This window comes from Kogia breviceps, chromosome 15, assembly GCF_026419965.1.
Source record: "Kogia breviceps isolate mKogBre1 chromosome 15, mKogBre1 haplotype 1, whole genome shotgun sequence".
In the NCBI taxonomy this organism is placed as follows: Eukaryota; Metazoa; Chordata; class Mammalia; order Artiodactyla; family Physeteridae; genus Kogia; species Kogia breviceps.
In genome coordinates, this window is record NC_081324.1 from 81,901,941 (window position 1) to 81,929,080 (window position 27,140).

The following is a 27,140-nucleotide window of genomic DNA, read 5'->3' on the forward strand; positions in this document are numbered from 1 at the left end:
AATAGAAATTTTGTGAGCCATTTGTTATTACTAAAAAATTTCGATGGACCTTATTAAACTAAATACCTGAAGCAACTGAACATCTGTTTAATTTACTCTTTTCCTAGGCTGCTGAATATAATCCTTAAGACTCTGCTTCCCAGAAAGATGTCAACAAAGCAGGAGCTCCTTAACTTCCTGCTCCCCACTCCCTGTCCATCCACAAAAAAACATACACTGCACACATAATACCTTATTTTTATATTTTCAGCCATTTTTTTTTCTTACTTGATTTCCCTCCTACCCGTGGAAAAGATAATTTTCTTCCTATGCAGGGTTAAGGTCTCTACTCCCACCTCTCAACTATTTGACAGATTGTTTACTGAATGCTGGCTATGTGTAATCTGTGTGCTAAGGCCTGAAAATAGAAAGAATAATTATGACTTGGTGACTAGCCTGGAGTTTAGCTGTGTCAGAGTCAGATATGCCAACAATTAACACATTGTGGTAATTGCTGTAGAACATTCAGTGCAATACAGGGACACAATGGGAGCACACAGGAAAGGTTGTTAATTCTCACCTTTTCCTCCTGAATCTTGCAATCTTCCTTTGTCTGACTGACTCTCCAGCAAGGTGAACACCACTAGACCACTACCCTGCCTCAATCTATGCACAGTACTATATTTCTCAATCATTTGCACACTCTCTCCCTTGTCTTCTTTTCAAAGACAAGCAGTCAGAAGAAGCCTGCCCTTTTATCTCTTCTTCTTCCTCCATCATTTGCTTAGCCTACCACATTTATGTTCTTTTAGGTCACTGTGCCTTGGCATGGAATGTCTTCCACTCCTCTACCTCTCCAGCTTTAATTTAATTCAGTTGCCACACCTCCAGGAAACCATCTGACTCTGTGTTAGCGTTTAGTGCTCTTTGCCTCTTTTTTCTCATCGGAGCATGTGCTGAGCTCCATCGGAGTATCTGTCACACTGCATTATAATTGCCCACTGCTTGTCATTTCTCCATTAGACTGTGAGCACTTTAATAGAAATAGCTTTTCTTTCTATTCCTAGCACTTAGCACAGTATCTGACAAGTAGCAGATGTCCAATAAACAATTAATGGACTATTGGTTTTGAGCCAATTATTTCTATTACTGCGTAACAACGCAATTGACTTTATTGTTTAGCATCATCTACTAACATATTGCTTATATTAATATTTTAAACCAACATCTCGAGAGATGCCCAAAACAGAACAACTTTATTTGTCCATTTTATTACTAAATAATTATGTATTTCCTGGCCCAAACAATTCTATTTAGGCTAGAAAGCCAAAGCAAAACAAAGTCTATCAATTCAAACAAAAAATGAAATGTTACTAATACTATAAGTATCTTTGGATATTCTGTTTAGTTACCAGAATTAAAACATAATAGCAAGAAATATTTAATCTAATAAAATTGAGGATAACAGACACTGCAGAAACACATGTTCAGGCTAACATTTTAAGTTGTATTAAACTGTACTGATCAATCAATTTTTCTGCATACCAAATCTTTCAATTCTTATATACATTACCTTCCTTTTCAAAAATTCACTATTAATGTTAAGTTCTAGAAATTTCTTAGCAAGGATAGACATATGAAAACAAATTGCTTATTGATATTAATTTTTAAATGGCTATAATTTAAGGAATTTCTTTTGAAGATTTATCTTAATTTTTTACAGTAAAGATGTGAAGGAACCTACATCAAACCCAAAGAACATATACTAAAACGATATACTATATATAATACTAACGAGGAAAAAAGCACTAAAAAATTACTTTCTTTTGTCCTAAAAAGTGAAAACCTAGTGAATAAAGAATCAAATGACACCAACAACTAAATGCATGGCAACTTCCAGGTATTGCTTGAATCTTAATTTATGACTGAGAGGAGTCAGAGATTCTATGGAAAGTCACTAATTAATATGTATGAACCATACATTTTATAGGGAGTACTATACTGGTTTCTTAAATATCAATTAAATATGCCATATTTCCTTGATTTTAAGATGCCATCAATTATAAGACACCATCAACTAAATTACAAATACCATGTGAAATGCATATATAAAGTACAAGATGTATCCCAATTGCAAAAACAATTAAAATGGTAAAGAACATGTGTTTAGAATCAAGGAAATACTGTATTATCTCTTTCAACAACTTTACTGAGATATAATTTACCACACAGCCATAAAATTCATCTGTTTAAAGTGTACAATTCAATGGCTTTTAGTATATTCACAGAATTGTGTAACGATTACCACAATCAATTTTAGACCATTTTAATCAGCTTCAAAAGAAGCCTCTATACCCACTATAAGTCACCTCCTCCCCCCATCATCCACCTACCAACACAGCTGTCCTCCCCTGCAGTTCCCCAACCCTAGGCAATCACCAGTTTGACTTCCATCTCTATGGATTTGCTTATTCTGGAAATTTCATACAAATGGGATTATATAATATGTTTTTGTGACTAGTTTCTTTCACTTAAGATGTTTTGGGGGTTCATCCATATTGTAGCATGTATCGACACTTCATTCCTTTTATTGTTGAATAACATTCCACTGTATGGATATGCCATAGTTTGTTTATTCATTCATCAGTTTAGGGATACTGGGGTTGTTTTTACTTTTTGGCTATTATGAACATGTTGCTATGAACATTTATGTACAAGTTTTGGGGTGGACATATGTTTTAAACTCTCTTGGGTAGAATAAAATTGCCGGATCATATGGTAATTCTAGGTTTCACACTTTGAGGAACTGCCAAACTCCAAAGTGGATGCATCATTTTACATTCCCACTAGCAAAGTATGCAGGTTCCAATTTCTCTACATCCTTGTCAACACCTGTTATTGACTGTCTTTTTTATTACAGTCATTCTGTATATTATATCTTAGAGTATAATATTTCACAGAATAGTAGAAAAAGATAAATATAAATATCCCATAGCTGGATATTTATATGGAAATATTTCTCTAATACCAATGAGAACTTTTTACTGCTCTTCCAATTTACATGGTCTCCCTTCTGATGAGCACACTTAAAAAATGCCTAGGATAGGTTTGGTGGTATAATCTGGGATATCAGAACAATGTATCCTCTATGTAAAGCAAATGTGCCAGCAGAGCGAGGGATACCCATGTCATTAGCACAACCCAAAATATGAAACAACACTCAGTTTTAAAGGTCCAGCATTTTACTCTTTTTCTTTATAGCCCTGGCACTAAAACAATATTCATACTTTTTCCATCCATCATTCTCATAAAATCCATTCTAAGTATTTTATACATTCACACACCAGAGAGCCTCTCTCCATGGTGGTTTTCATTAGTTCACCCTCTGACAAAACACTGAAAGCGAATTTAAAAACCACAGGTGAACACTTAAGGATGTCTTCATCAGGGCTGTCACTTACTAGCTAGGAAATGATGCCCTAAAATGCTGAGCTATCACTTGACGATAATTAGTTCCTATTAATAAGGAAGACTACTGATTTAAACTAATATTCGCACTAATATGATGACATATCATATTATATGCCATATATATGTATATATATGTATGAGTTATATCATATTATATGCCAATATATGCCAATATATGCCAATATATGTATATCATATAATATAATTTCCACTTACTTTCAGGCTTCGCATCTGCTGCTGCATGGCGCATACTTTTCAACTGGTTTTGTATTCTTTGCAGTCTCTGCACTGCATGAAATAGCTTTAAAATACAATTAGATCTATTACTTCTTTAGTCTAATGAAACCTACCATTCATATAGACATGCAATGAAAAATACAAGTTCCACATAATTATTATGCTGTAAAGGGAACAAATGATAAGAACTAAGAAATTACTAAGCTAAATCAAAAATGTAATTGGTTCGCTCAATACCTTTCCATGTAAAACTTAAAAGAAAAGCTTTCAGACATTTTTTCTTTAGGTATTTGTTGAATTAGGTGATCAAGGAAAAATGCTGGTTAGAAAAGTATATGCACCAGGCTTTTCTTGTTAAAACGTGGTTTTCTTTATTCTAAGGAATGCTAGCATTCTCAGAAATGATGGCTCAGGAATCAGAAACTGATGCTAAGTAACCATTCAGGGCATGGGCAATGCAGCTTACTGCTGCAGGGCAACTACTATGATGCCAAGCCAAGTTCCAAAAGAGCCAAATATCTAAACTGCTCACTTAGTAGGAAATGAAGCTGATTTGAAATATTTTTAATGTACAAGTCTACTCAGTTTTAAGATAGATTTTTTTTTTTTTTTTTTTTTTTGCGGTATGCGGGCCTCTCACTGTTGTGGCCTCTCCCGTTGCGGAGCACAGGCTCCGGACACGCAGGCCTAGCAGCCATGGCTCACGGGCTTAGTTGCTCCGCGGCATGTGGGATCTTCCCGGACCAGGGCACGAACCCGTGTCTCCTGCATCGGCAGGCGGATTCTCAACCACTGCGCCACCAGGGAAGCCCTAAGATAGATTTTTAATAAAATACAAGAAATACTTTCTGGCCGGGAATTCCCTGGTGGCACAGTGGTTAAGAATCCGCCTGCCAGTGCAGGGGACACAGGTTCGAGCTCTGGTCCAGGAAGATCTCACATGCCGTGGAGCAACTAAGCCCATGCGCCACAACTACTGAGCCTGTGCTCTAGAGCACATGAGCCACAACCACTGAACCCATGCGCCGCAACTACTGAAGCCCATGTGCCTAGAGCCCATGCTCTGCAACAAGAGCAGCCTCTGTGATGAGAAGCCCGCGCACCGCAGCGAAGAGTAGCCCGTTCGCTGCAACTAAAGAAAATGTGCACGCAGCAACAAAGACCAAATGCAGCCAAAAATAAATAAATAAAATAAATTTTTTAAAAAAAGAAATACATTCTGGCCAAATTATTTTTTCTTTAAGGAAAAGTCTAAAAACGTGGAGTTTAGGTAATTTTGAGCCTTTTCAAGATCTGCTTATTTGCCCATGGAGTAAAGTGTAAAGAATACAGTGATCAGTGGAATAAAATGGATGTTTTTTCATAGCCCCAGAATCTCAGGACACCCTTTAGAGATTCTAGAAGTTTTATTAGCAGTTAATCTTACTGCTTAACATTACAATGGATATTCTGTAATGCTGGAACAACATGAGTTAAACATGGGCCAAAAGATAGTGTATAGATACCTACAGAGAAGAGAACCCCAAAGATGGTATTGTTTTTGCTGTTGGTGCCACATAATACTCTTAAAAAGAGTATTACGGGCTTCCCTGGCGGCGCAGGCCTCTGAGCCTGCGTGTCCGGAGCCTGTGCTCCACAACGGGAGAGGCCACAACAGTGAGAGGCCCGCACACCACAAAAAAAAAAAAAAAAAAAAAAAAAAAAAGAGTATTTCATCATGTTAACAAAGGGAAACGTGAACTTCTACAATTCTAAAAAATCTTCTTTACATGTGAATGATCAGCAGGAACTATTTCTTTCACAATGAGAATATTAACTTTTATGTGGGTACCTGATTCTTTTGTTCCTGTTTCTGTTGTGCAAGAAATTCTTCTCTCTCTTTCTCAACTCGAAGTTGCCTTGCTATTTTAAGCATCCGTTGATGATTCTGAACTGTCTCCACCTACAGTGAGGGAATAAATAGTGTATATTACTACCAGGTTTAAAAAAGACATTAGCATGTCACGTGACTCAGACATCCACTTATCATTTCCTTTTGGTAAACAGTATTCCCTAGAGATGACACTAAAGTTACAGACTCCAGGTCCTTAACAAGTTTTGGGCTACTGCCTAGGGAGATTCCCTTTCCATCAATGTATTTGACTCCAGCCTCCAATGTACACTCATGCCTTGATTAATCTTTATTTGCATTCCTAAATCTTTGCAAGTCCTTGGGACTTGGAGTCAAAGTCTTACACAGTGCTAATTCTTGCCTTACCCTTTTCTTCAAACGTTCAACTCTCTTAATGAGCTGATCCTTTTCTTCCTCCATTGCACTGATATCCTAAAAAGTAGTCAGGAAGATGTTATAAGAAAAAGTATTTTGTCTGTAGAATTCACATAAGGTTTTTACATGATTATGCATCTACCATTTCCATCATTTATAACCAGAGCATTAAGGAACAAAGATCCTCTTTTGGATGAAGGGAATTTCTATTCCCATCCCTCACCTCAGGGTTCTTTATGCAGGGTAATTTATTTGGTAGCTTGGTGTTCATCTAGAAAAGAAACTGAAACAGGTTACAAAGCAGCAAGGTAAAGCTGCCAACCAGACCATTTGTGTTCTGATTCTGAATATGGGCACATGATTTTTCAAAAATCTTCTATAATGGAAAGTGTACAGGTCTAAAAACATGAACAACAGCTGCTGACATACCGTCTGCTCTGTTAAATACCAAACTATATATTCTGTCAATTTTCCAACAAAATTATTTTTAAGGCTATGGTATTTTCAAGACATAAATTTGTATCTGGTTTTGTCAATTAACCAATTCCCTTTCTAAAAATAAAGATTTCAAAAATGTCTTTTAACCAGCTCCATAATAGTTTCTAGTGAAAACAAACAAACAAAAAATCCTTCTTAACCCAAAAACCTAATAGGCTAACTCTCACAATAATAATAAAAGGAAAAATATATACGGTAGTCAGTACTGACAGGATTTGGGGAAATACGCACTGTTACTACTGGTGGAATTATATTGAAGAACAATATCAAAAGTCTTAAAATAAATGTGTATGCATTCTGGCTCAGTAATTTCACCTCTGGGAATCTACAAAGATTCTCATAGATGTCAATTATATCTAAAATTTGGAAATGACCCAAATGTCTGAGGATTATTAAGTAAATTACGGCACAACACAATGAAAATCACTAAAAATTATGAAGAATGTTGAATGACATGAGAAAAAGTCATGATATGACATTACTTGAAAGAAGCAGATTATAATATTTATATATAATACAATACCAAGAAAAAGGTTTAAATATATTCACTAGACTATCAGTAGCAGTTATCACTAGAGCATGGCATTTTGAGTGAATTATTTTCTATTTTTTGCTTAATCACACTTCTTTACAAAGAATATGTTGAAAAATACTTTGGTAATAATTAATAAAATTAAAATCACAGACTCTAGGTTATTTTATCATTTTACTTTACTCACATGACATAATGGAGGAACCGCAGATGGACATCACTCTTATTCCATACTTTGTGATAACTATCTACTTATGGGTCTTTCTTTTCCATTAGATGTGAGTTCATCTTTCATTTCTTATACATTCAACAAACTTTTATTGAGAACCTACCACATGCAGGGCACTGTGATAGGCACTGGGGATACTGTGGTGAACAAGATACGGAGATGTGGTCCCTGCCCTCACTGGGTTTAAATACAGTTGGTAAGACAGACATTAAAATAATCATAAGTGTAATGAGTGTTATGAAGCAGAAAGAACTGGGGGGAACTAATCTATCTAGGGAATCAGGGAAGGTCTCCCTGAGGAAGCAACTTCTAATGTTTCCTGTTTGAATGAGAAGATAAAGATGTGATTTCTAAAAATACGAAATCCATGTAAGTGAGAAATAGCAATTGTTTAGAAAAAGAACTTACACACCTAGCAAGAATATAAAGACATTTTTTTGAGAACACTGAGTAACATACATCAAAAGTCCTAAAAATTCTCATATGCTTTAATAAGCAATTCTACTTCTAGGAATTTATTATAAGGAAACAATCACAGCTACCCCCAAATAACTTTATATAGAAGATAATCACAGCATTATCTATGACAGCAAAAAATGAAAACAAAACACCAAAAATTGTTAGACTATCCATACCACAGAATATTAAATTAATATTAATAATTAATATTAATTAATTTAGTCATGAAAAATCATACTGTAGAAAGAAAACAATGGGAATATATTCACATGTAATGATTAAAACAACAAATAATTATGCATAGCATGATCCCAAATACAAACAGACATATATATATATTTTCCTATATCATATATATATTAAAGACCCAAATTTTAATTGCTTTTAATCCATGGTAATGGTCTATATAGTACATAAGAACTAATTATGAATTTACCCTGGCCTCATTAATTTCTTCAGGAAAGAATCAGCAAAGGTCCTACAAAAGAAAATTTGCCATTTGCTATCACTAGTTTCCACATAATCTTAAGACTCATACTGAATTTAATTCAAGTCTAAAAAAAAAATGGTTATTATGTTTTTTTTCCTTTACCCTTCTTATTTCTGCTGTAGAAAATCCAGATGTCTTGAGCTGCTCACATTCTTTATGCAAAGTTTTAAAGGCTTCCATCAAATCTTCATACTAAAAGAACAAGTTAAAAAATTATAAACTAGTGACTAGATCCATTAGGCTTTTCTTAATCAGGTTATCTATTAACTTAAAGTGATTACTTAATCGGTATAGAACAGCATTTAAATATATCCTTAAACATTTATATAGGACACAAAAAAAGTTGGTGTATATAATCTGGCCTCTAAAGACTTCTCTGGTTACTTCCTTAACTAACACTCTATTCACTAGCTTTGTTGATCTTCTTTCAATCCCTGGAATATTCCACCGTCACTTTACACACCCTATTCCCTCTGCGAATACTCTATATGGCTCCCTAACCCTTTGCCAGGATAGCTCCTATTAATCCTTCAGGTCTCAGCACAGACACCACTATCCTCAAAGAAGCCTTCTCTAGCGCTGTACCTATTCCATATCAGAGTACCATGATATCAGAGTAAATATCATATAAAATTATAATTGCTAGTTACTTGTCTGTCTCCCTCCTTTAGACAGTGAGAATTAGGAGAATAAGAATCATATTACTTGTGGAGACTTCTACATTCCTAGGGCCTAGCATAGTGCATAACCAATACAAGTGTTCAATAAAAAGTAGTTAAATGAATGAAAAAAATCACAACTCTTATCCAAATTTTTTTTTTTTTTTTTTTTGCGGTACGCGGGCCTCTCACTGTTGTGGCCTCTCCCGTTGCAGAGCACAGGCTCCGGACGCGCAGGCGCAGCGGCCATGGCTCACGGGCCCAGCCGCTCCGCGGCATGTGGGATCTTCCTGGACCGGGGCACGAACCCGCGTTCTCTGCATCGTCAGGCGGACTTTCAACCACTGCACCACCAGGGAAACCCCAAGATTTTTTAAAAATAGTTTTTTTTGTGGATAATGACAGAAAATTAATAATATTTTTTCTTGACTGATCATATTCTGTAAGTCTGTAAATCAATCATTCTAAAACTTCATTTAGAAAGACAATGTTCATTTTTTCTTTTTTTTTTGCGGTACGCGGGCCTCTCACTGTTGTGGCCTCTCCCGTTGCGGAGCACGGGCTCCGGACGCGCAGGCTCCGGACGCACAGGCCCAGCAGCCATGGCTCACAGGCCTAGCCGCTCCGCGGCATGTGGGATCCTCCCGGACCAGGGCACGAACCTGTGTTCTCTGCATCGGCAGGCGGACTCTCAACCACTGCGCCACCAGGGAAGCCCAATGTTCATTTTTTATTAGGCTCTCTGCTAAATGGCTAAATGTGTACGTCATTTTATACATATACTTCAAACATGCTTCGAGGACAAACATGTCTTTATTATTATTAATCCTTCCATTAATAATTAGCTGGGCGTGTTTAGTAAAAGCCTATTAATAACCTTCCTTCAGGGACATCCCTGGTGGTGCAGTGGTTAAGAATCCGCCTGCCAGTTCAGGGCACACGGGTTTGAGCGCGGACAACTGAGCCCGTGCGCCACAACTACTGAGCCTGCGCTCTAGAGCCCGCGAGCCACAGCTACTGAGCCCACATGCCACAACTACTGAAGCCCGCATGCCTAGAGCTCGTGCTCCGCAACAAGAGAAGCCACCGCAACGAGAAGCCTGAGCCCTGCAACGAAGAGTAGCCCCAACTAGAGAAAGCCTGCGCACAGCAACGAAGACCCAACACATACAAATAAATAAATTTATTTTAAAAATAAAATAAAATAACCTTCCTCCAGAGGAACTGGTTTCTATCAAAATTATTGATGTGGGAGGGTAGGGAGGATAAAATATTTCATATTTACACCTCTCTATTTCTTACATTATGTAAAGCATTCAGAGGTAGGGGCTGCAGTGGTCTCATTCTGCTGTACTTTTCTCAAGGCATCTACTGTAACATTTGACATAATTATTTGCATAAATCTTTCAACCCTAGAAATGTCTTAAGAGATCAATACTGACTCTATTTTGAGTGACTGCTATGGCTACTCAAAAATAACAAAATATATGGATGAAAAAACATTTAGTTGTTTCGATTAATACAAATTTTGAGCACATACCCTATAGAAGCAACCCTACCAAACTCTGGAGGAAAACAAAGATGGATAAGACATGATACCTGTTTCCATAGATCTCATAATCTATTGGGAGAGATAGATTGACAGACTACTCACAACAAACTGGCACAAAACGGTCTACATACCTACTACAGAACAAAAGCACAAATGCTAAACAGAGGCAAATTTTTTTCTTTTAAATCAAAGTTCTTTGAAATCTTAAGCCTAAATTCTTTCTTTCCATAGTCTTTGATCAGCAATGTGCTTTGAAATCCCAGGACCAGGAGCCAGACCAGCCAGAATCCTGAGGAGTCAAGAGCTTTAAGACCTTAAGGCCAGAACCCAGTATCACCCCAAAACTCTGGAGAGGAAAGTACACTGAAATTGCAAGTTCCTGGTCCTTTCTCTACCTTCTGCCTGATTGGAACATCCTTTGAGATCATAATCTTGGCTTCTTTGTCTACACACAATCTTTGAAGGTGCTCACACGTACCAATTCATACCTTTTGCTCCAGTGTAATTATTATGATAACCCCTTTCCTCTCTGATTTGGATGACAAATTATACAGTCACAGAACTGATCAACAAAGTATTCTGCAGTACCAAGCCCAGGATCCTATCTACCCACAATTCTTTTTTTTTTTTTTTAAAATTCAACCCACATTTATTTATTTATTTATTAAACATCTTTATTGGAGTATAATTGCTTTACAATGGTGTGTTAGTTTCTGCTTTATAACAAAGTGAATCAGCTATACATATACATATACCCCATATCTCCTCCCTTTTGCATCTCCCTCCCACCCTTCCTATCCCACCCCTCTAGGTAGTCACAAAGCACCGAGCTGATCTCCCTATGCGATGAGGCTGCTTCCCACTAGCTATCTGTTTTACATTTGGTAGTGTATATATGTCCATGCCACTCTCTCACTTCGTCCCAGCTTACCCTTCCCCCTCCCCGTGTCCTCAAGTCCATTCTCTACATCTGCATCTTTATTCCTGTCCTGCCCCTAGGTTCTTCAGAACCCTTTTTTCTTAGATTCCATATATATGTGTTAGCATACGGTATTTGTTTTCCTCTTTCTGACTTACTTCACTTTGTATGACAGACTCTAGGTCCATCCACCTCTCTACAAATAACTCAATTTTGTTTCTTTTTATGGCTGAGTAAAAAATATGGAACGCTTCATGAATTTGCGTGTCATCCTTGCACAGGGGCCATGCTAATCTTCTCTGTGTCGTTCCAATTTTTAGTATATGTGCTGCCAGAGCGAGCACCACAATTCTTAAGTAATAAATTATTCTAAGATACAAATTTCAGGGTTTTTTTCCTAACCACATACTCTATCGCCAAAATGGTATTTGTGTGCAAAAGTCAATATTTTCATAAGTGATTATAGCTGAACATTAGTTGATAACTATTTTACCTTTTGATGCCACTGGAAATACGGAGACAGCAAATAAACTAAAGTGAGATCAATATATATTTGAACGTGTGCACCTTGAAATCCACTACGGATAACTTAAAAATACCATTTTTATATTGTATACCTGTTTATTGGTATCAGCCACGGTTTCATCCTGAAGAAACTCACTTGGTACCTCAAGTTTTATTAAAAAACAAGCTAAATACGCTCTTTTCTTCAGTTCATTAGTCCTCTGAAGAAGCCAGTGGAGCACTGGGTAAATTACAGGTTTACTTCCAATCACCAGACCCTGACGAAAGTTACTCCTATAAAAAGAAAATAAACACACACACACACACACACACACACAGAGGCTTATAAATAAACCTTGAAAAGAGGTAACATTTGCTCAAAATCCAATTTACAATTTCCTGATTGCTTTCCATGCCTATTTAAAAAAGATAAAACCAAGGGTAATCTGAAGTCAGTCTGCACATTAACAATAATAATAAAATTAGGCCTTTAATAAATCACTGGAATATACAGGGAGGTTGTTTTGGAACCATTAACCAGTACAGTCAGCTTAAATACTTCACTTCATTGACTGGACAGGTTTAAGTCATTGTTTTTGTCTAGGATGGCAGATAAATGATAAAATGGAATCATGGATTTGCCTGACTTTTCTGATTAAGAGAAAGAACTGACTCACTTAAGACTCCTGCATGACAAAATAACATTAAGAATTCAAGATTATTTTGAAATTCAGTGATTTTCTGAGGCCACTGACTTAGGGAAAACAGGTATTGCCAGAAAGACTGACTGTGAAGGTTTGGATACTACAGCACAGCTCTAAGAAAGCAACACTTAATCAGATTCTTACATGTCCGTGGCATTTCCTGGAGGTTTGTATTTAAGGATACCGAGAAGGCTCAACATCCTTTTGGCTGTCTGCTCTGGCATCTCCTCTCTGATATCAACAACTTGCTAACAAAGAAATTGAAAAAATGTTATTATTGTATATCTAACAAAGTACAATATTTAAACTCACTGACAAAATTGTTCTGCTAGAGCATAACAGTCACAATGGTCTCTTCAAAAACAGATTAAGGACGGGAATAAAACACCGACCTAATAGAGCATGGACTTGAGGAAATGGGGAGGGGGAAGGGTAAACTGTGACAAAGTGAGAGAGTGGCATGGACATATATACACTACCAAACGTAGGGTGGATGGCTAGTGGGAAGCAGCCACATGGCACAGGGAGATCAGCTCGGTGTTTTGTGACCACCTAGAGGGGTGGGATAGGGAGGGTGGGAGGGAGGGAGACGCAAGAGGGAAGAGATATGGGAACATATGTATATGTATAACTGATTCACTTTGTTGTAAAGCAGAAACTAACACACCATTGTAAAGCAATTATACTCCAATAAAGATGTTAAAAAAAACAGATTAAGTATGGAGGCCCCCAGATTCCAAGTGAGGGTACATACAAGTAGGATCAGGATTCATATTAAGAAGGTCAAGCTTAAAAAAGTCTCCGTGGGAAAGACCAGTGTATGAGAGACATGAGCCAACTTGCAACACAATAAAACCTTTCGTAAAAGCATCTTCATTCCAAGACTAAATCTATTTATGTTTGGAAGTAGACAAATAATTTCTAAATAAGGTACAAGTAGATAATTTAGTTTTTGAGCTATTAAGAAACCTTAAAGATCATCTACTATCTATAGCTTTACAGGCATGGAAAATTAGGCCCAGAGAGGTTAAATAATTTGCCCTAGATGCACAGGTATTTAGTGGCAGAAACTGGCTTTCTTGCCACCCTTTTCATCACAGAGAAAAAGAAAACTCTTACCTTTGGGTCAATCTCAGCCAGAACATCACTGAGAACTTGTAATAGTTGCATTGGTTCCAGGGAATCAAATGTAATTAAGTTATAGTTCTTCCTAAAAGGCTCCTTATTGAGATTGTCCACAATGAATTTGATTTGATCACTCATAATTAGGTCTTACAGTTTAAACTGAAGAGTAAAAATACAGAAAAAAATTCCTCAATATTGGTAACAAAAGGTCTGTATTAACAAAATACAGTCAACAGAAAGTCAGTATTAAGTTCATAGGAAGTAGGCATGGGAAGTATGCTACATGGCATATAAAATGCTGTGAAGAGGGTTATTTTGTTGAAGGAAAAAGAGTATGCAGACTTTATTAGGAATGCTACAGTACATACTGTTAATATTTAATGACCTGTTTTTGTATATGCATCTGATAGCAATCATCTGAATTAACACTGAATTAATGTGGACAAATGAATACAAAATCCACCAACATTAACATTTCTCCCATACAGCTTCACAGTTTCTACCTAGAGGTAAAAACTTGTTAGCCTGTAAACATGCTTCTAATTTTTTTTTTTTTTAATTAGCAGCCCACATTAATCCAAATTACCAATTTCTCTGGAAAATCAGATCTGGCAAGCCTGGACCCACTAGGCACATGGCCACAACCTGAGGCTGGGTAGAGGCTGCAAGCTTCAGCCTCGGGGGTGCGCTCTTTGGTTTTGTTTTGGTTTCCTCCACCAGGTGCTCTTCACACATTGATGCATCAACTCTGCCACCCTTGAGTAATTAAGGCCTTCATTTCCTTTGCCTTCAAAAGTTGCAGTCTCTGCCTCTCCCATTCCAAATCATTTTGTAGGCGTCTCACGGCCAACAAAATAAAGTCTAAACTTCTTGGATTTTGAGACCCTTTAAGATTTAGCTCAATTTACAGTTTCTCAATATTATTTCCAATTGTTACCTTACACCCTTTCAAACTTCAGCTGACTGAAATAAGCACTGCTCCCTAAACAGCTTTTCCATCTCTGCCTTCAGTTAATGCTGTTTTTTTCTTCCTGCGACTGTCGTGTCCTCCCCCCACCCCTCCCGCCCTCGTCTCCAGAGGCGCAAATCCTAACAGTGTTTCAAGCCCTGCCCTCCAAATCCAAGTTCCTCTAGGAAATCTTTCTCAAGCTATCCCCCAGTTCTGCATCAGAATAGCAGCATCTGCCCTCCAAGCTGACCACTTTATCTGCACTGCTCTCCTGGAGTTACTTTTCTGTTTTGTACTAGTTACTTACGTACAGTTTCTCTTCTCTACTAAACTGTAAATTCCATGAGGACATACCTGTGCCTAATTCTGTCGCTGAATATCCACTGCATCTAAAACAGTGACTTCTTCCGCTAGACTGAATTTGTTCACAGGCCCAAGGCCAGAAAATAAGCATAAGCCTAAACAGAGTGGCAGTGAGGAAGATCATAACTTAAAAAAAAATTGATTACCTGATTATTTAACTGCTGAAACAGCTTAACCAAGGCTATTAGTGTTTCTTGCACACAGATTATCATTTGTTTAGTATGGGAAAAAGTAGTAGAAATTTGCACAGGCAATTTTTTAGAGTAGCTATTTTTAAAAACGAATTAAAAAATGAACTACTAAAAAAAGAAATAAAGAAAAAAATACTTCACTGCTCCCTAATAGTTCCTAACCATGAAATGAAGAGATGCTATTTTATTTAAGACATTCATTGGAGCTGCATGCACCTTGCTCTGAAATAGGTTTTTTTTTTTTTTTTTTTTTTTTGCGGTATGCGGGCCTCTCACTGTTGTGGCCTCTCCCGTTGCGGAGCACAGGCTCCGGACGCACAGGCTCAGCGGCCATGGCTCACGGGCTTAGTTGCTCCGCGGCATGTGGGATCTTCCCGGACCAGGGCACGAACCCGTGTCTCCTGCATCGGCAGGCGGATTCTCAACCACTGCGCCACCAGGGAAGCCCTGAAATAGGTTTTTTAAAGTGGGTGGGTGGAGCTAGATACCTAACATTGAAATGTAAAAATATTATCATTTCCTCATAAGTATGAGAAAATTATGAGTAAATGATTATTATTTTTGAAAAATAAGCCAAAAGATGGTAGAAAAGATAACCAATGTGGTTTAAAATTTTGAGGTTTCCTTTAAGCTATAAAAAGAAAACCTTTACATAAATTAAATAAAAATCCACACTGGAGATGCAAATTTTCCACTGTTGAAAGTATTTTAAGTATAAGTCCACGTCACAATCTTCACACACGGATATACTAATTTTTAACTCTTTAGAAATTATATACATGTAGAAATTACACATACATAAAACGTAACATATACACACAGATATATATTCTTTTTTTCCCTTCCCAAAACCAGAACACTTGGATAAACGAGTAACACGTTCCCAGGAGACAAAGATGTACTGAACAGGTAGGTTGTCTGTGCCCAGTGGGCTCTGCGCTCTAAAATTAGCAAAAGCAATCACTCTCCCTCTTCCAGCGGAAAGTCGCCACACTAATTCACAAGCACTCACCCACATAAGAACCCGAGAGGGTGGGGGAGAAGAACTGAAACCAGGACGTGCGTTTATCTGGCACAACTCGGCACAGAAACGACGCTGCCCTGGTCCCAGGCTGTGCACGCGCCCTGGACCAGCAGCCTCCCAAGATTCCCCAAAATAGTATCTCCCCGACCCCCTCTCGCCCCCCGGGGCTCGCGAGAGCGGACAGAGGACCCCACGTCAGACCCAGGCACCTCGCGAGGGCTGCTCTGGGCTCCCCTGCGGTTCATCCCGCGGGGGAGCCGCCCGGATCACTGCGAGGCACCACAGGGGCCGACCCCCGATGTTGGGGTTGAACTGCTGCTACCCCTCCGTTCTCGAGGTGCTGCACTGGGAAGGGGAAGGAGTTCTCTCCTACTTAGGGGTTTGGGGGAGCTTCCGACCGCGGCTTGGCGAAGTTACCTCAAATTCTCCTCACGAAACCACTTCCCCCCCCAGGAGGCATCCGGGCTCTAGTGAGTTCCTAGAGACGAGCTCCTTGGCAACGGTTGCTAGGCCGTGGACACATCACTTCCGGGGGCGGGAGGGTCGGCGCGTTTCCGCGAGGCCCCGTGCGCGCGCTCTTTGGCTAAGGCTCTGGAGGCGAAAGGCGGAGGGAGGGGGGCTCACCTGCAAACTAGGTTCACAGGTTCTGAGCCACTGCGGACAGCTTAGAGAGTTGGGGGTTGTTACCGTGGCAATAAACTTTCCCAAACGTCCTGCAGTTTGCAGTTTACGAAACACTCTCTTCGTTATTCACCCATGTTAAATTCGTGTGCTCCTTCTTTCCTCCTTCCCTCCTTCCTGCTTTCCTTCCTTCCTTCCTTCACCAAACATCGGTGATGACATCTTTGAGGCAGGGCCAGTGGGATTTGGGTTGAGGAAGCATTTGGCCTGGGCTTCAAATTTAGATTTTTGACATAAGTATCTCCAAATTAGGTTACACGTAGGAACAATTGTAGTCTCTTCTGTGAATTGTAGATGAACAGAAGGCACATTCATCATAGAGATGTCAGCTTCTTTGTCACATTATTGGGCCACATAGCCTGTACTGGGAATTACTTTACTTTTTTTCATCCTGAATTTCTTTAATATTCTGAGAGCCTAAAAAAAAAAAAAAAAAAAAAAAAAAAGGAAATGGCCTAAGGCTCTCTTTGGCTTCTGAGAGTCTATTTTTAGGCACCTGCAGAATTGAATAAAGTCCTCCTTACATTTTCATGCAGTTCACGTTCTATGAGGTAGGCGTGGGGGGCGGAGATCTTCATGTCTAGATCACAGAGGAGGCCAGGAAGACTGGAGCGGAGAGAATCCCGGGACTGCACTTACTGGCTTCAGGGGAGAGTTTAATTGATGAATGGTATTTTGAACTGCCCCGATTAGGGTGGAAACCACTGTACTCCGTGATGTCAGCTGGCAATGGAGAAATGAGAAGGAAAAAATAATGAAATTCCTCACACCCTGAAAGCTTAGTTGCCTGCTCAAACATCTTGGAAGAAATCAACTACAGATTTAGCATCAGACTTACAAAATCAAGCAAGACAAAACAAAACAAAAATTCCATATTAGGCATCTCCTGTAGGCCCTGCTCTTTGCTGGCTGCTGGGGATGCAGTGGAGGGCAGGGAATTACCTGGCCCCTGTCCTCACGGAGCTGACAGTCTATGCAAGAAGAGAGACAGTTGAACAGGCAACACCAATATAACTATGACAGATGCTATAAAGAAGGACCCAATGATGGGAGAGTCAGGATGAAGGGTCGCAAGTTTATTTGGAGCTGAAGGGATTGGACTGTCGGGAGAGGTTCCATCGGACAATGTGATGTTTAAGGGTCAGTAAAAAGTAGCCAAACAAGAAAGGGGAGAGTTTTTTGGGCTGAGGGAACAGAACATTCCAAGATGGGTACCTTGCTGGCTGCAGGGCACTTGGAGAGAAACTAAGACAGGTCCCAGCTCACAGGTGCTCAAGACTAGTTGGAGGAGGCAACACTTAAAACCTTGAAAAATCAAATAACTCTGGGAGAAACAATAAAAGATGCCAACAAGGGATTATATAATTACTTGATCCTATTGGCTGTGTTAGGGGCTTCTCCTGGCTCCCTGGATTTGGATCTTGGATTGCCATTGTATGGCCTCACGCGAGATTTCTTTTCCTCATCTATAAAATGTGGCTATAATAATACCTTCCTAAAAGGGTTGATGTGAGGATTACATGAGTTGATATGGGTTTAGCGATTAGAACAGTGCCTGATACTGGGAGAGCTAAGGACATTTTACCTTTTTTGTCCCATTTTTTAAAAAAATGAGATGGTTAAATTTGCTCCTTCTATAGTCTACAGATGTCAGCTATACAAAGATAAGAGTGGCTTTTCTAGTAGTTTTGAGTTCCTCCTCTGCCTGTTGCTGCTATTACAGTCGTAAGAATGTGTAAATTCAAGTAAGCAATGGAATCTACTCTTTGCACTCAAACTTGAATTGATTTTATGCTTAATGTGATTGCTCTGGAACACAGGAAAGAATTTGAAGCCAGTCTGCATGCTTCCTGGGATCCATATACTGAGAAGCTTCTATTCCAACTTGAAGCAAAGAAGAGAGGCATTGAGCAGCCTTGCACACGTTGGGTCCCTGCCTGTCAGGCCCACGCACAGACCAAAGGAAGACTTGTAACCACCCCTTGATTCATTTAAGATAAAAAGATTCATTGAGGTATCCAAGAAGAACTTATCAAGCAACAATTTCACAACAGTGGAGGCATTGCCGAGTACATCCCAAGTTTAGCCACACACACGAAGGCTTTTTTTTTTCCTTAGATGCTTTACTGAGTCTTCCTTGTAAACCCCCAAAGATGCCTCTTGCCTGAACTATAGTTGACAGTTTTCACAGGTGAAGGCAAGTCTCAGCCATGTGAGACAGCCTCTCTGAAAGATTCCCACTCCTACCCTGACTCTTTTTTTTAATAGCTTATTAAGATATAATCCACATACATACAATCCACCCATTTAAAATATACCACTCAGTGTTGCTTTTAGCATCTTTACAGAGTTGTGCAACCATTACCACTATCTAATCCAAGAACGTTTTCATTACCCCAAAAAGAAACCCCATTCCCTTTAGCCATCATCTCCCAGTTTGCTTAATGTGATTAAGCAAACCCACCACCACTTCTCAGCCCCTGGCAACCATTAATCTGCTTTCCTTCTTTATGGACCTGCCTTTTCTGGACATTTCATATAAATGGAATCATAAAATATGTGGCTCTTTGTGTCTGGCTTCTTTCACTGAGTTGTGATATTTTCAAGGTTCATCCAAGTTGTAGCACATATCAGTACTTCATTCCACTTTATGGTAGAATCATATTTCATTGTATGGATTTTTGTTCATCCATTTATCTATTAATAGACATTTGGATTGTTTCCACTTTGGGGCTATAATAAACAGTGCTGCTATGAACATTCATGTACATAGCTCCACGGTCTCATGGATAAAGCACTTCCATTAGCTAAGTCAGGGAAGCAGGGTATGCACATCAGGGACATGGGTAAATGGAGGGGTGGTCTTTCTTGGATTTGTCTTTTCCTTTCAATTCTTGTTAATTTTGGCTTCTTGGGTGCTCATGATTGCAGACTATGGGACCTAAGATATGGATTCTTTAGCAGTTTTTGGTTGTAAAATCAGACTGTTGTTGAAACCTACTCTACCCTTGCTACCAAAGCACTAAAATGCCCACTCTGCTTCTCAGCCAAAACCCTCTGATAAGAAAATGCTGTTATTTGGTATTATCCTTTAAATGTTCACCAGCCTCCAGTGGAGGAGAAGGTGGGGAGGAGTGTGGAGGAGATGAGCGAGAAACTGGAAGCTGCCCCTTCTAGCTCCCTTATTTAACCTTGTAGATACTGCAACGACCATCCACAGTTGTGAACCTCTGCTCTGGTTGTTCAGAGAGGAAAAAAAAAAAATCACTCCTGGTCAAGTGTTTTTTCAAGACTGAGTTTAGTACTAGATAAAAAAATAAGGAGAATGGTCATTATTTCGTGTAATTGTGAAGTCCAAGGAAATCACTACCTTCAGGTATGGCTGGATCCAGGAGCTCAGTGATGTCATCTTAACTTTCTTTCTCCCTCCATCTTTCTGTCTCTCATCCCCACTTTTCTCTGAATGGGCTGTTAGTAGCAAGAGGCTTACATTCTTCAAGCATAGCATCCTCAATAAAAGTAGAATCTTTGCTTTAATAGTTCCAGCAACTTCCCAGTGCAAATTCTCATTGGCCTGAAATGTGTCAGATCATTCTTGAATCAATTGTTATGACTCTGCTGGACACAGTAATTGATTGGGTAAGGGTGGTTTCCCAAAAGAGAGGGCTGGATTATCTTACCAGAGGTAGAGACACTGTGCAAACAAGGACAACAGATGTCCCGTTCAGGTGGTCAGGGAAGGTGGTTAAATCTCAAAAGTTGGGTAAGCAAAACCAGAAGAGGAAGAAATGAGTCTGCTTATTGCGGAGAGTTTGTGTATCAGTGCTAACCTTCTCCCTGATTTCCTTCCAACAAATTATCTTTCTTCAATGCAGACTTCCATCGTGGGCCAAATGAGGTCTTGGGATAACAGCAGATCTTCCAAGTCCCTGTAAAAATCTGAGGATGCCATGAACTTAATGTCTCCAGCCCCTTCTCATTTCAGAACTTTCAAACAAGAACTTTCCTGTGCAGAGTACAGGGAAGCCAAGCCAATTTTCTGTTTCTGGTATTAAATTTAGACCTTTCATCCTGACCATGAGATATTTCTGGATTCTGCATGAGTATTCAGCGAATGCCAGTGTTCAAGATGCTATCCCATCTGGGGCTACTCTGCACACTGCCCACTTTATCTCATTCTTTTAAAACTGGGAAAAATGACCCAGACATAGGAACAAATTCAGAAGTAGGTTATTCCATTATCCATTAATTGTCATTTAATGCCTTTGCCATCTAGGTTATTTGGAGATGAAAGAAATTAAATTTAAACAGAAACCTGAATTGAGCTTTGCAGATATCCTAAATTGTCTCTGCTCTGGCAATTTAATCTTGTGGATATGTTTAGTAACAGAATGTGCTTTCCTAAAAGGTTACAAGGTAAATAATATGTGAAAAGTTAAACTGAATGGATGGGATTCCAGAGGTCTTATTAAATATGTGCCTGGTACTACATTTTTGTCAAATGGTTTTTTAAAATGGATTTTGTGAGATTAATGGGTAATGTAGAGGAGCCAAAATAATATGCAATTCATATTGGTTCTTTGGTTATAATTATGGGTTGAAATATAGAATGCACCTAACATTCTTACTGGGCTCAAATAATAATCATAGCATCACTTATTGAGTGCTTACTGTATGTCAGGAACTTTGTTAAATACTTCACGTATGTGTCAGAATTTATTAAAATGTTAATTTATGTGTGTACTCCTTCTGTCTCCCCTCCTCTTGAAGCAATTTGCATTGCCTTGAGTTTTACAGGCTGAAATTAGAAACAGTACTTATGTCTTTTGTAAAGGTCTGAAGTCTTTAGAGGAGCTTATACTGGTTGTCCTCAAGGGGGGAGTGGAGAGGAAAGTTCCTACTAGAGTAAGAAGAGAGTAGAGAGATGCTAAGAAGATTGGGAAAGGATCACAGGTGGTAAGTTTGGGTCAGCTCTTGAGAAGGCGGAAATACCCCGAGGAGGCCACACCATCAGTCCGGTGGCTTCCAGTGTGGCCCAAGCTTTCCTTGTCCCAGGTCTGACATGGAAGCATCAATGCCATTGGACCTAAAAGGACCAGGCAGCCTGGGTGGGTGGCCAAGCAATCACCACGATGGGCCATCAGCAGAAGACTGCAAGTGATTCTCTGAGGCCTTGTCACTGCAAAAGAACCCAGAGACTTGCATCCCCCAGGAAGTGTGTGAGGGAGAGATGCTCGGTAATGACAGGATGGGGGCTCAGAGTTGGATTTCAGTGGATTATAAAATAATATACTTCCTCTAGCAAATCTGAGCTGTGAACTAAAATGGGTGACCTCTGCATCAGTCAGCTTCCTGGCAGGATAAAGAGGGCACACTGTGGACAACCGATGAGAGCTTAATAAAGGACTATGTATAAAGGTGTGGGCAGGGTCTAGGGAAACCAACAAGGGTCCAGCAACAAAGGCAGCCATTGCATCCCTAAACCTGAAGCAGCCAGAGAAGGGAACAGGCACCAGAAGCCCAACACAGCAGCTGTATGGAAAAGGTTACCCAACGGGAGCCTTTAGATGCAGCCAGTCTTGAACTCACTCTCCTTCTACTCTCTGATCTCCTGCCTGGCCTCCCCTTGGCTAAACCCAACAGGGAACCAAAGGAGCAGGCAACCCCTTGAAGATCACCCATGCAGACTGGCCTCCCAAGGGAGAAAATGGCAGAGTGGGGCTCTGGAGGGGCAGATGGACTGAATTATACAGTCAAAATGATGGGCAGGAAGGCCTGTGAGGCCACCCAAACCACCGCCGCACCGCTAAGCTTCCCCGGTTCTCCAGCTGAAGGTCTAGGCATCGCGTGGAGTTAGGTCTAATTCTACTCCTGCACACTGCCCACACCCACGTCATCTCATTTAATCTTCACAATAGGTCTGCAAGCACAGTACTGCTTTTTCCATCTTGTAATTGAGGAAAGTGTGTCCTGGAGGGTTAATAGAGGGCCCAAGGTCACAGAGCTAGCAGCTGGCTGAGCCAAGATTCCAACACAGGTCTGACCCCTGATCCCAACGCCATGTACACCAACCCACGAAACTGCCTCGAAACTGGCTCAGCGGAGTCTAGAAGAAGACCATAAATCAGGCCGCGGAGGCAAAGTGATCTTCTGTGTGAGGCAGACGAATTTTCTACATGGGAGGGCCAGGGTTAACACGCTATCTGGCTTTCTCTGCCTGCCAGGGCTTTGCCGAGGAAACTCTTCTCTTTCCCAGGTAGGGCTAGTGGTTTGAAATCCAAGTGCTTACCCTGGAATCAAAGAGGGAGAAGATGGAGAGAAAACACTTGGCTGATGATGGGAAAAAAAAAGTGTATTTTCATTTCAGATGCCTTTCAAGTTCTTTTTTTTCCAGCTGAGTGTTGGTGTATTTATAGAATTCAGGGGGAGTATTTAAGGGTAACCAGCAGTGGAGCTGCATTTGGGGACATCAGGAAGCTCAGAATCCTGCAGGAAAATGTTGATGGGATGGGACAAGAAAAGGCCAGGAGCAGCAGGGCACAAATCTTCTTCTTCATGTTGTCAAGACCTTTTCTCCCTTCTGGGATGATGACGTCAAATCAAGGTCTAAAAGGGTGCTCTAGCTGGAATGTAGAATCAGAATGACGGGCAAATGGATGGAAGGCTGAACAATTTGTGGTATAAACATACGGCAGACTATTATTCAGCCATAAAAAGAAATGAAGTACGAATACATGTTGCAACAGGGATGAACCTTGAAAACACTTTAAGCGAAAGAAGCAAGACACAAAAGGCCACATATTGTATGATTCCATTTATATGACATATCTAGAAAAGCCAGATCCATAGGACAGAATGCAAGCTGGTGATTGCCAGGGGCTGGGGATGGGGTGGGGGAATGTGGAGCAAAGGCTTCACGGGTATGGGATTTTCTTTGGGGACGACGGAAACCTGGAAATAGACAGAGGTAGTGGTTGCACAATACGGTGAATGTACCAAATGCCACTGAATTTTCCCTTTAAAAGGGTTAATTTTCTGTTCTGTGAATCTCACCTGAATTAAAAAACAAAATGAAGGGCAGTCAGGCCCTTAGGGGGTCACCCCAAGTCTTCCGAGCTGAATAACTGCTCCCTATGGCTGCAGTCCCAGGAGCTGCATGGTATAAGGTCTGACTTCATTCTACATCTCCCTTCTCTCTCTACTCCTCCGACCACTGGTTTCCATTCAGTTGCTCAGACACAACAAACCCATCCCAGCCTCAAGATCTTTGCACCGCTGTTCCTTCTGCCTGGCTGTTCTTTCCCCAGATCTTCACCAGCCTGGCTTCGTCTCCTCATCCAGGTCACAGCTCCAATGTTAGTTTCTCATCTAACATCTGAGGAGGTCAGGAGGTCTTTCCTGATGCTGTTACTTAAAGTAATACACCTACCAGTCATTCTCCATCATTGTGCTTTGCAGACTGTCTGTTATGGCCCATTACTGGGTACTGAAATCAGTTTAATCATTAAATCAGTTTAATGTAAATCTTGATTAACATTTTTAAAAACTGAAATTAAGTAGAATAGAAAATATCACACAGAATAAGGGTAAATATTTCTTTGTCAGAAATATTTTTGCTGCATTCAAACCACTCCAAATTTATTGGCTTAAAAACAATACCTTCTGGGACTTCCCTTGTGGTGCAGTGGTTAAGAATCTGCCTGCCAAAGCAGGGGACACAGGTTCAAGTCCTGGAACGGGAAGATCCTACCTGCTGCGGAGAAGCTAAGCCCGTGCGCCACAACTACTGAGCCTGCGCTCTAGAGCCCGCAAGCCACAACTACCAAGCCCGCGAGCCACAGCTACTGAAGTCCATTCTCTGCAACAAGTGAAGCCACCTCCCACCTCAATGAGAAGCCCGCCCACCACAACGAAGAGTAGCCCCCGCTGGCCACAACTAGAGAAAGCCCACGCGCAGCAACGAAAACCCAATGCAGCCTAAATAAATAAACAAACAAATGAATAAATAAATATTTTTTTAAAAAACCCTTTCCCCCCACAAGTCTGTGGATGAGCTCAGCTGGGCAGTTCTTCGGCTCCATGTGGTATCTCCTGGGTCACCACGTGACTAAGGTAGGCTGGGAGCTTGTCTGGGGCTGGGACATCCAAGATGGCTTCCCTCCTTTCTGGGGCCTCAGTGTTGGCTGCCATTTCTCCCTCGTGTGGACTCTCTCTTTCTCCTTGTGGTCTCTCTTCACTCAGTGGTCTAACCTGAGCTTCTTTATGTGGCAGTTGGGTACTAAGGGCATAAAAGTGAAAGCCACCAGGCCTCTTAAAGCTGAGGCCCAGAACAAGTATAGTGATCATTTCCATTGGTCAAAGCAAGTCATAAGACCCTCTTGGGTGCAGAGTCCTAACCACTGGACTGCCAGGGAATTCCCTGGACTCTACCTATTGACTGCAGAGTGGCATGTGCATACCAGGAAGGATGCTTGCCAAACTGCTGGCAGATATCTTCACAGACAATCTACCACAGCTGTTCTGTGAAAGTTTCATTTCAGCTTAATGAACATGCATGGGTGTTCACTGGGTCACACGATAAGCATATTTCTTACTGTGAGTCACAGTCAAAAGGTTTAAAAAACACACTTCTTCCACATCCCTTTTTTAATATCTTCCATAGCACTTAGTACTCTCAGAACTTAATTTACTTTATTATAGCGCCCCCATGAGAATATAAGCTCTCTGAGGGCTTGTCTGTCTTGTTCAGTGCTATATCCCCAGCACCTATCAGGGCCTGGCACCTAATTGGTGCTTAATAAACATCTGTTGTTGTTGAATAGATAGTAAGAGTTATTATTTATTGGGTGCTGAGCACTTAAAAGAATGATCTCATTTAATTTGTTTAACACATTTGAGCTCCTACTGTGTGCTGGTGAGACAACAGTGAACAAAACAGACAATAATTGCTGCCACAGAGTTTACATTAGACTAAGACACTAGAATAGTATTGAGTAGATTTGTTGATGTTATTTTGACAGATAAGGAAACTGAGAGTCAGAGGACTCAGTCAATCTACCCAAGGTCACATAGCTAATAATTTCACCCTGATACCTGGCTCTTCTCTACCCTGCCGCAGATGTTGGGTTTTGCCCAGAGATGGGCCTAAGTGGTTACAGATCTCGATCCCTGCAACTGCTTCTCTGAAGGATCAGACATCTTTCTGGGAATCAGGCACAAGGTAGTGGGAAGAGGCGAGTCCCATGACCTCAGGGTCCCTGCCTTCCCCACTCCCTGCCCCAACCCACTCAGTGATGACGTCTCACACCTGGGGTGTTGCAGATTTGAGCCACAGGTCTCAGTCACCCCCGACTGCCTTATCAGCATGTGACATCCCCAAGTGGCTGGGGCCTGCAGGCCTGGCAAAGAATGCAGCCCGAACAAAAATAAACCTGCCACATTCTTTGGCAGCCCCCTGCCCCTTCCCGCTCTCCAGCCATCCGTCCTCACAGCAGAGCCTGCCAGGGAAGGCCCAGAGAGGCAGAAAGGGTGGAGGAAGTGCTGCTGCAGTCCAACCCTGAGAAAGAGAGGGAGAGGGGAAGAGAGGAAGAGAAAGAGAGAGGGAGAGATCACCTTATATGGGAACGTGCGCAGACAATGTGTGGCAATGGCTCAGAGGGCAGCAGAGGTCAGATACCAGACAGATGGAAGAAATTAAACATGGGACAGAGAGTGTTCCTGGGCCCTGAAAACAGCTCTTGTTTCACAGGGAGTTCGCACAAAACCTGGCCTGTTTTCCTTTTTAGCCTAGGCCAAGCAAGATTTGCGTCCTAAATGCTACATGACTTTGAATCAGGCCCCCGACTCTGGCTGGCAGAGGTCTCAATCCTCTCAAGTCATTTCTCTAACGAACAAAATTCCTCTTTGCCAAAAAAAAAAAAAAAAAAAAAAGACGGGGCCTGTTTCCCAAGAGTTTCCAATATCTCTCCAAAGCACATAAATTTGTTGTTATTGAGTAAATACCCCTTCATTTTGCATTCATTCATTCATTCAACAAATATTGAGAACCAGTTATACCCCATGCACTGAGCCAGGGTCTGGAAAGACAGTGATGATGATGATCATAGTCGTAATAATAATAATAATAGTTACTATGTGTTGATTTGCACTCATCTGGTAAATGTTTCAGTTCATAATAATTTACTTGGTACCTTCCACGTTCTAGTCGTTGGTGATACTGAATGTTGACCTAGAATCATCTGGTCCCTGCCCTTGTGGAGTTTACAAGGGAGCGGGGGAGTAGAAATGACAGATATTGAACAAGTGATC

At 40.5% G+C, this 27,140-nt stretch overlaps 1 protein-coding gene and 1 non-coding gene across 13 annotated transcripts in view; both read right to left on the reverse strand.

The window, feature by feature from the left end:
• IFT81 (intraflagellar transport 81) overlaps positions 1 to 27,140 on the reverse strand; it is a 190,913-nt gene that overhangs the window by 66,753 nt on the left and 97,020 nt on the right. For 2 of the 12 annotated variants that reach the window (XM_067015031.1, XM_067015039.1), the window contains exons 1-9: positions 16,569 to 16,644; positions 13,619 to 13,783; positions 12,644 to 12,747; positions 11,909 to 12,089; positions 8,264 to 8,353; positions 6,177 to 6,224; positions 5,945 to 6,010; positions 5,519 to 5,629; positions 3,667 to 3,751 (exon numbers count right to left, since the gene is read on the reverse strand). In XM_067015031.1, coding sequence (XP_066871132.1) covers positions 3,667 to 3,751; positions 5,519 to 5,629; positions 5,945 to 6,010; positions 6,177 to 6,224; positions 8,264 to 8,353; positions 11,909 to 12,089; positions 12,644 to 12,747; positions 13,619 to 13,762 — 829 coding nt within the window. In that variant the 5' untranslated portion in view covers positions 13,763 to 13,783; positions 16,569 to 16,644. Of the gene's footprint in view, positions 1 to 231; positions 349 to 559; positions 818 to 3,666; positions 3,752 to 5,518; positions 5,630 to 5,944; positions 6,011 to 6,176; positions 6,225 to 8,263; positions 8,354 to 11,908; positions 12,090 to 12,643; positions 12,748 to 13,618; positions 13,784 to 16,139; positions 16,546 to 16,568; positions 16,673 to 16,775; positions 17,007 to 27,140 lie in introns of those variants that run through there. The other 10 variants (XM_067015034.1, XM_067015033.1, XM_067015035.1 and 7 more) reach the window with 10 other exon arrangements.
• Positions 11,528 to 11,635, reverse strand: LOC131742974 (U6 spliceosomal RNA). Its single transcript, XR_009331632.1, has one exon. It is a non-coding gene; the product is annotated as a U6 spliceosomal RNA (small nuclear RNA).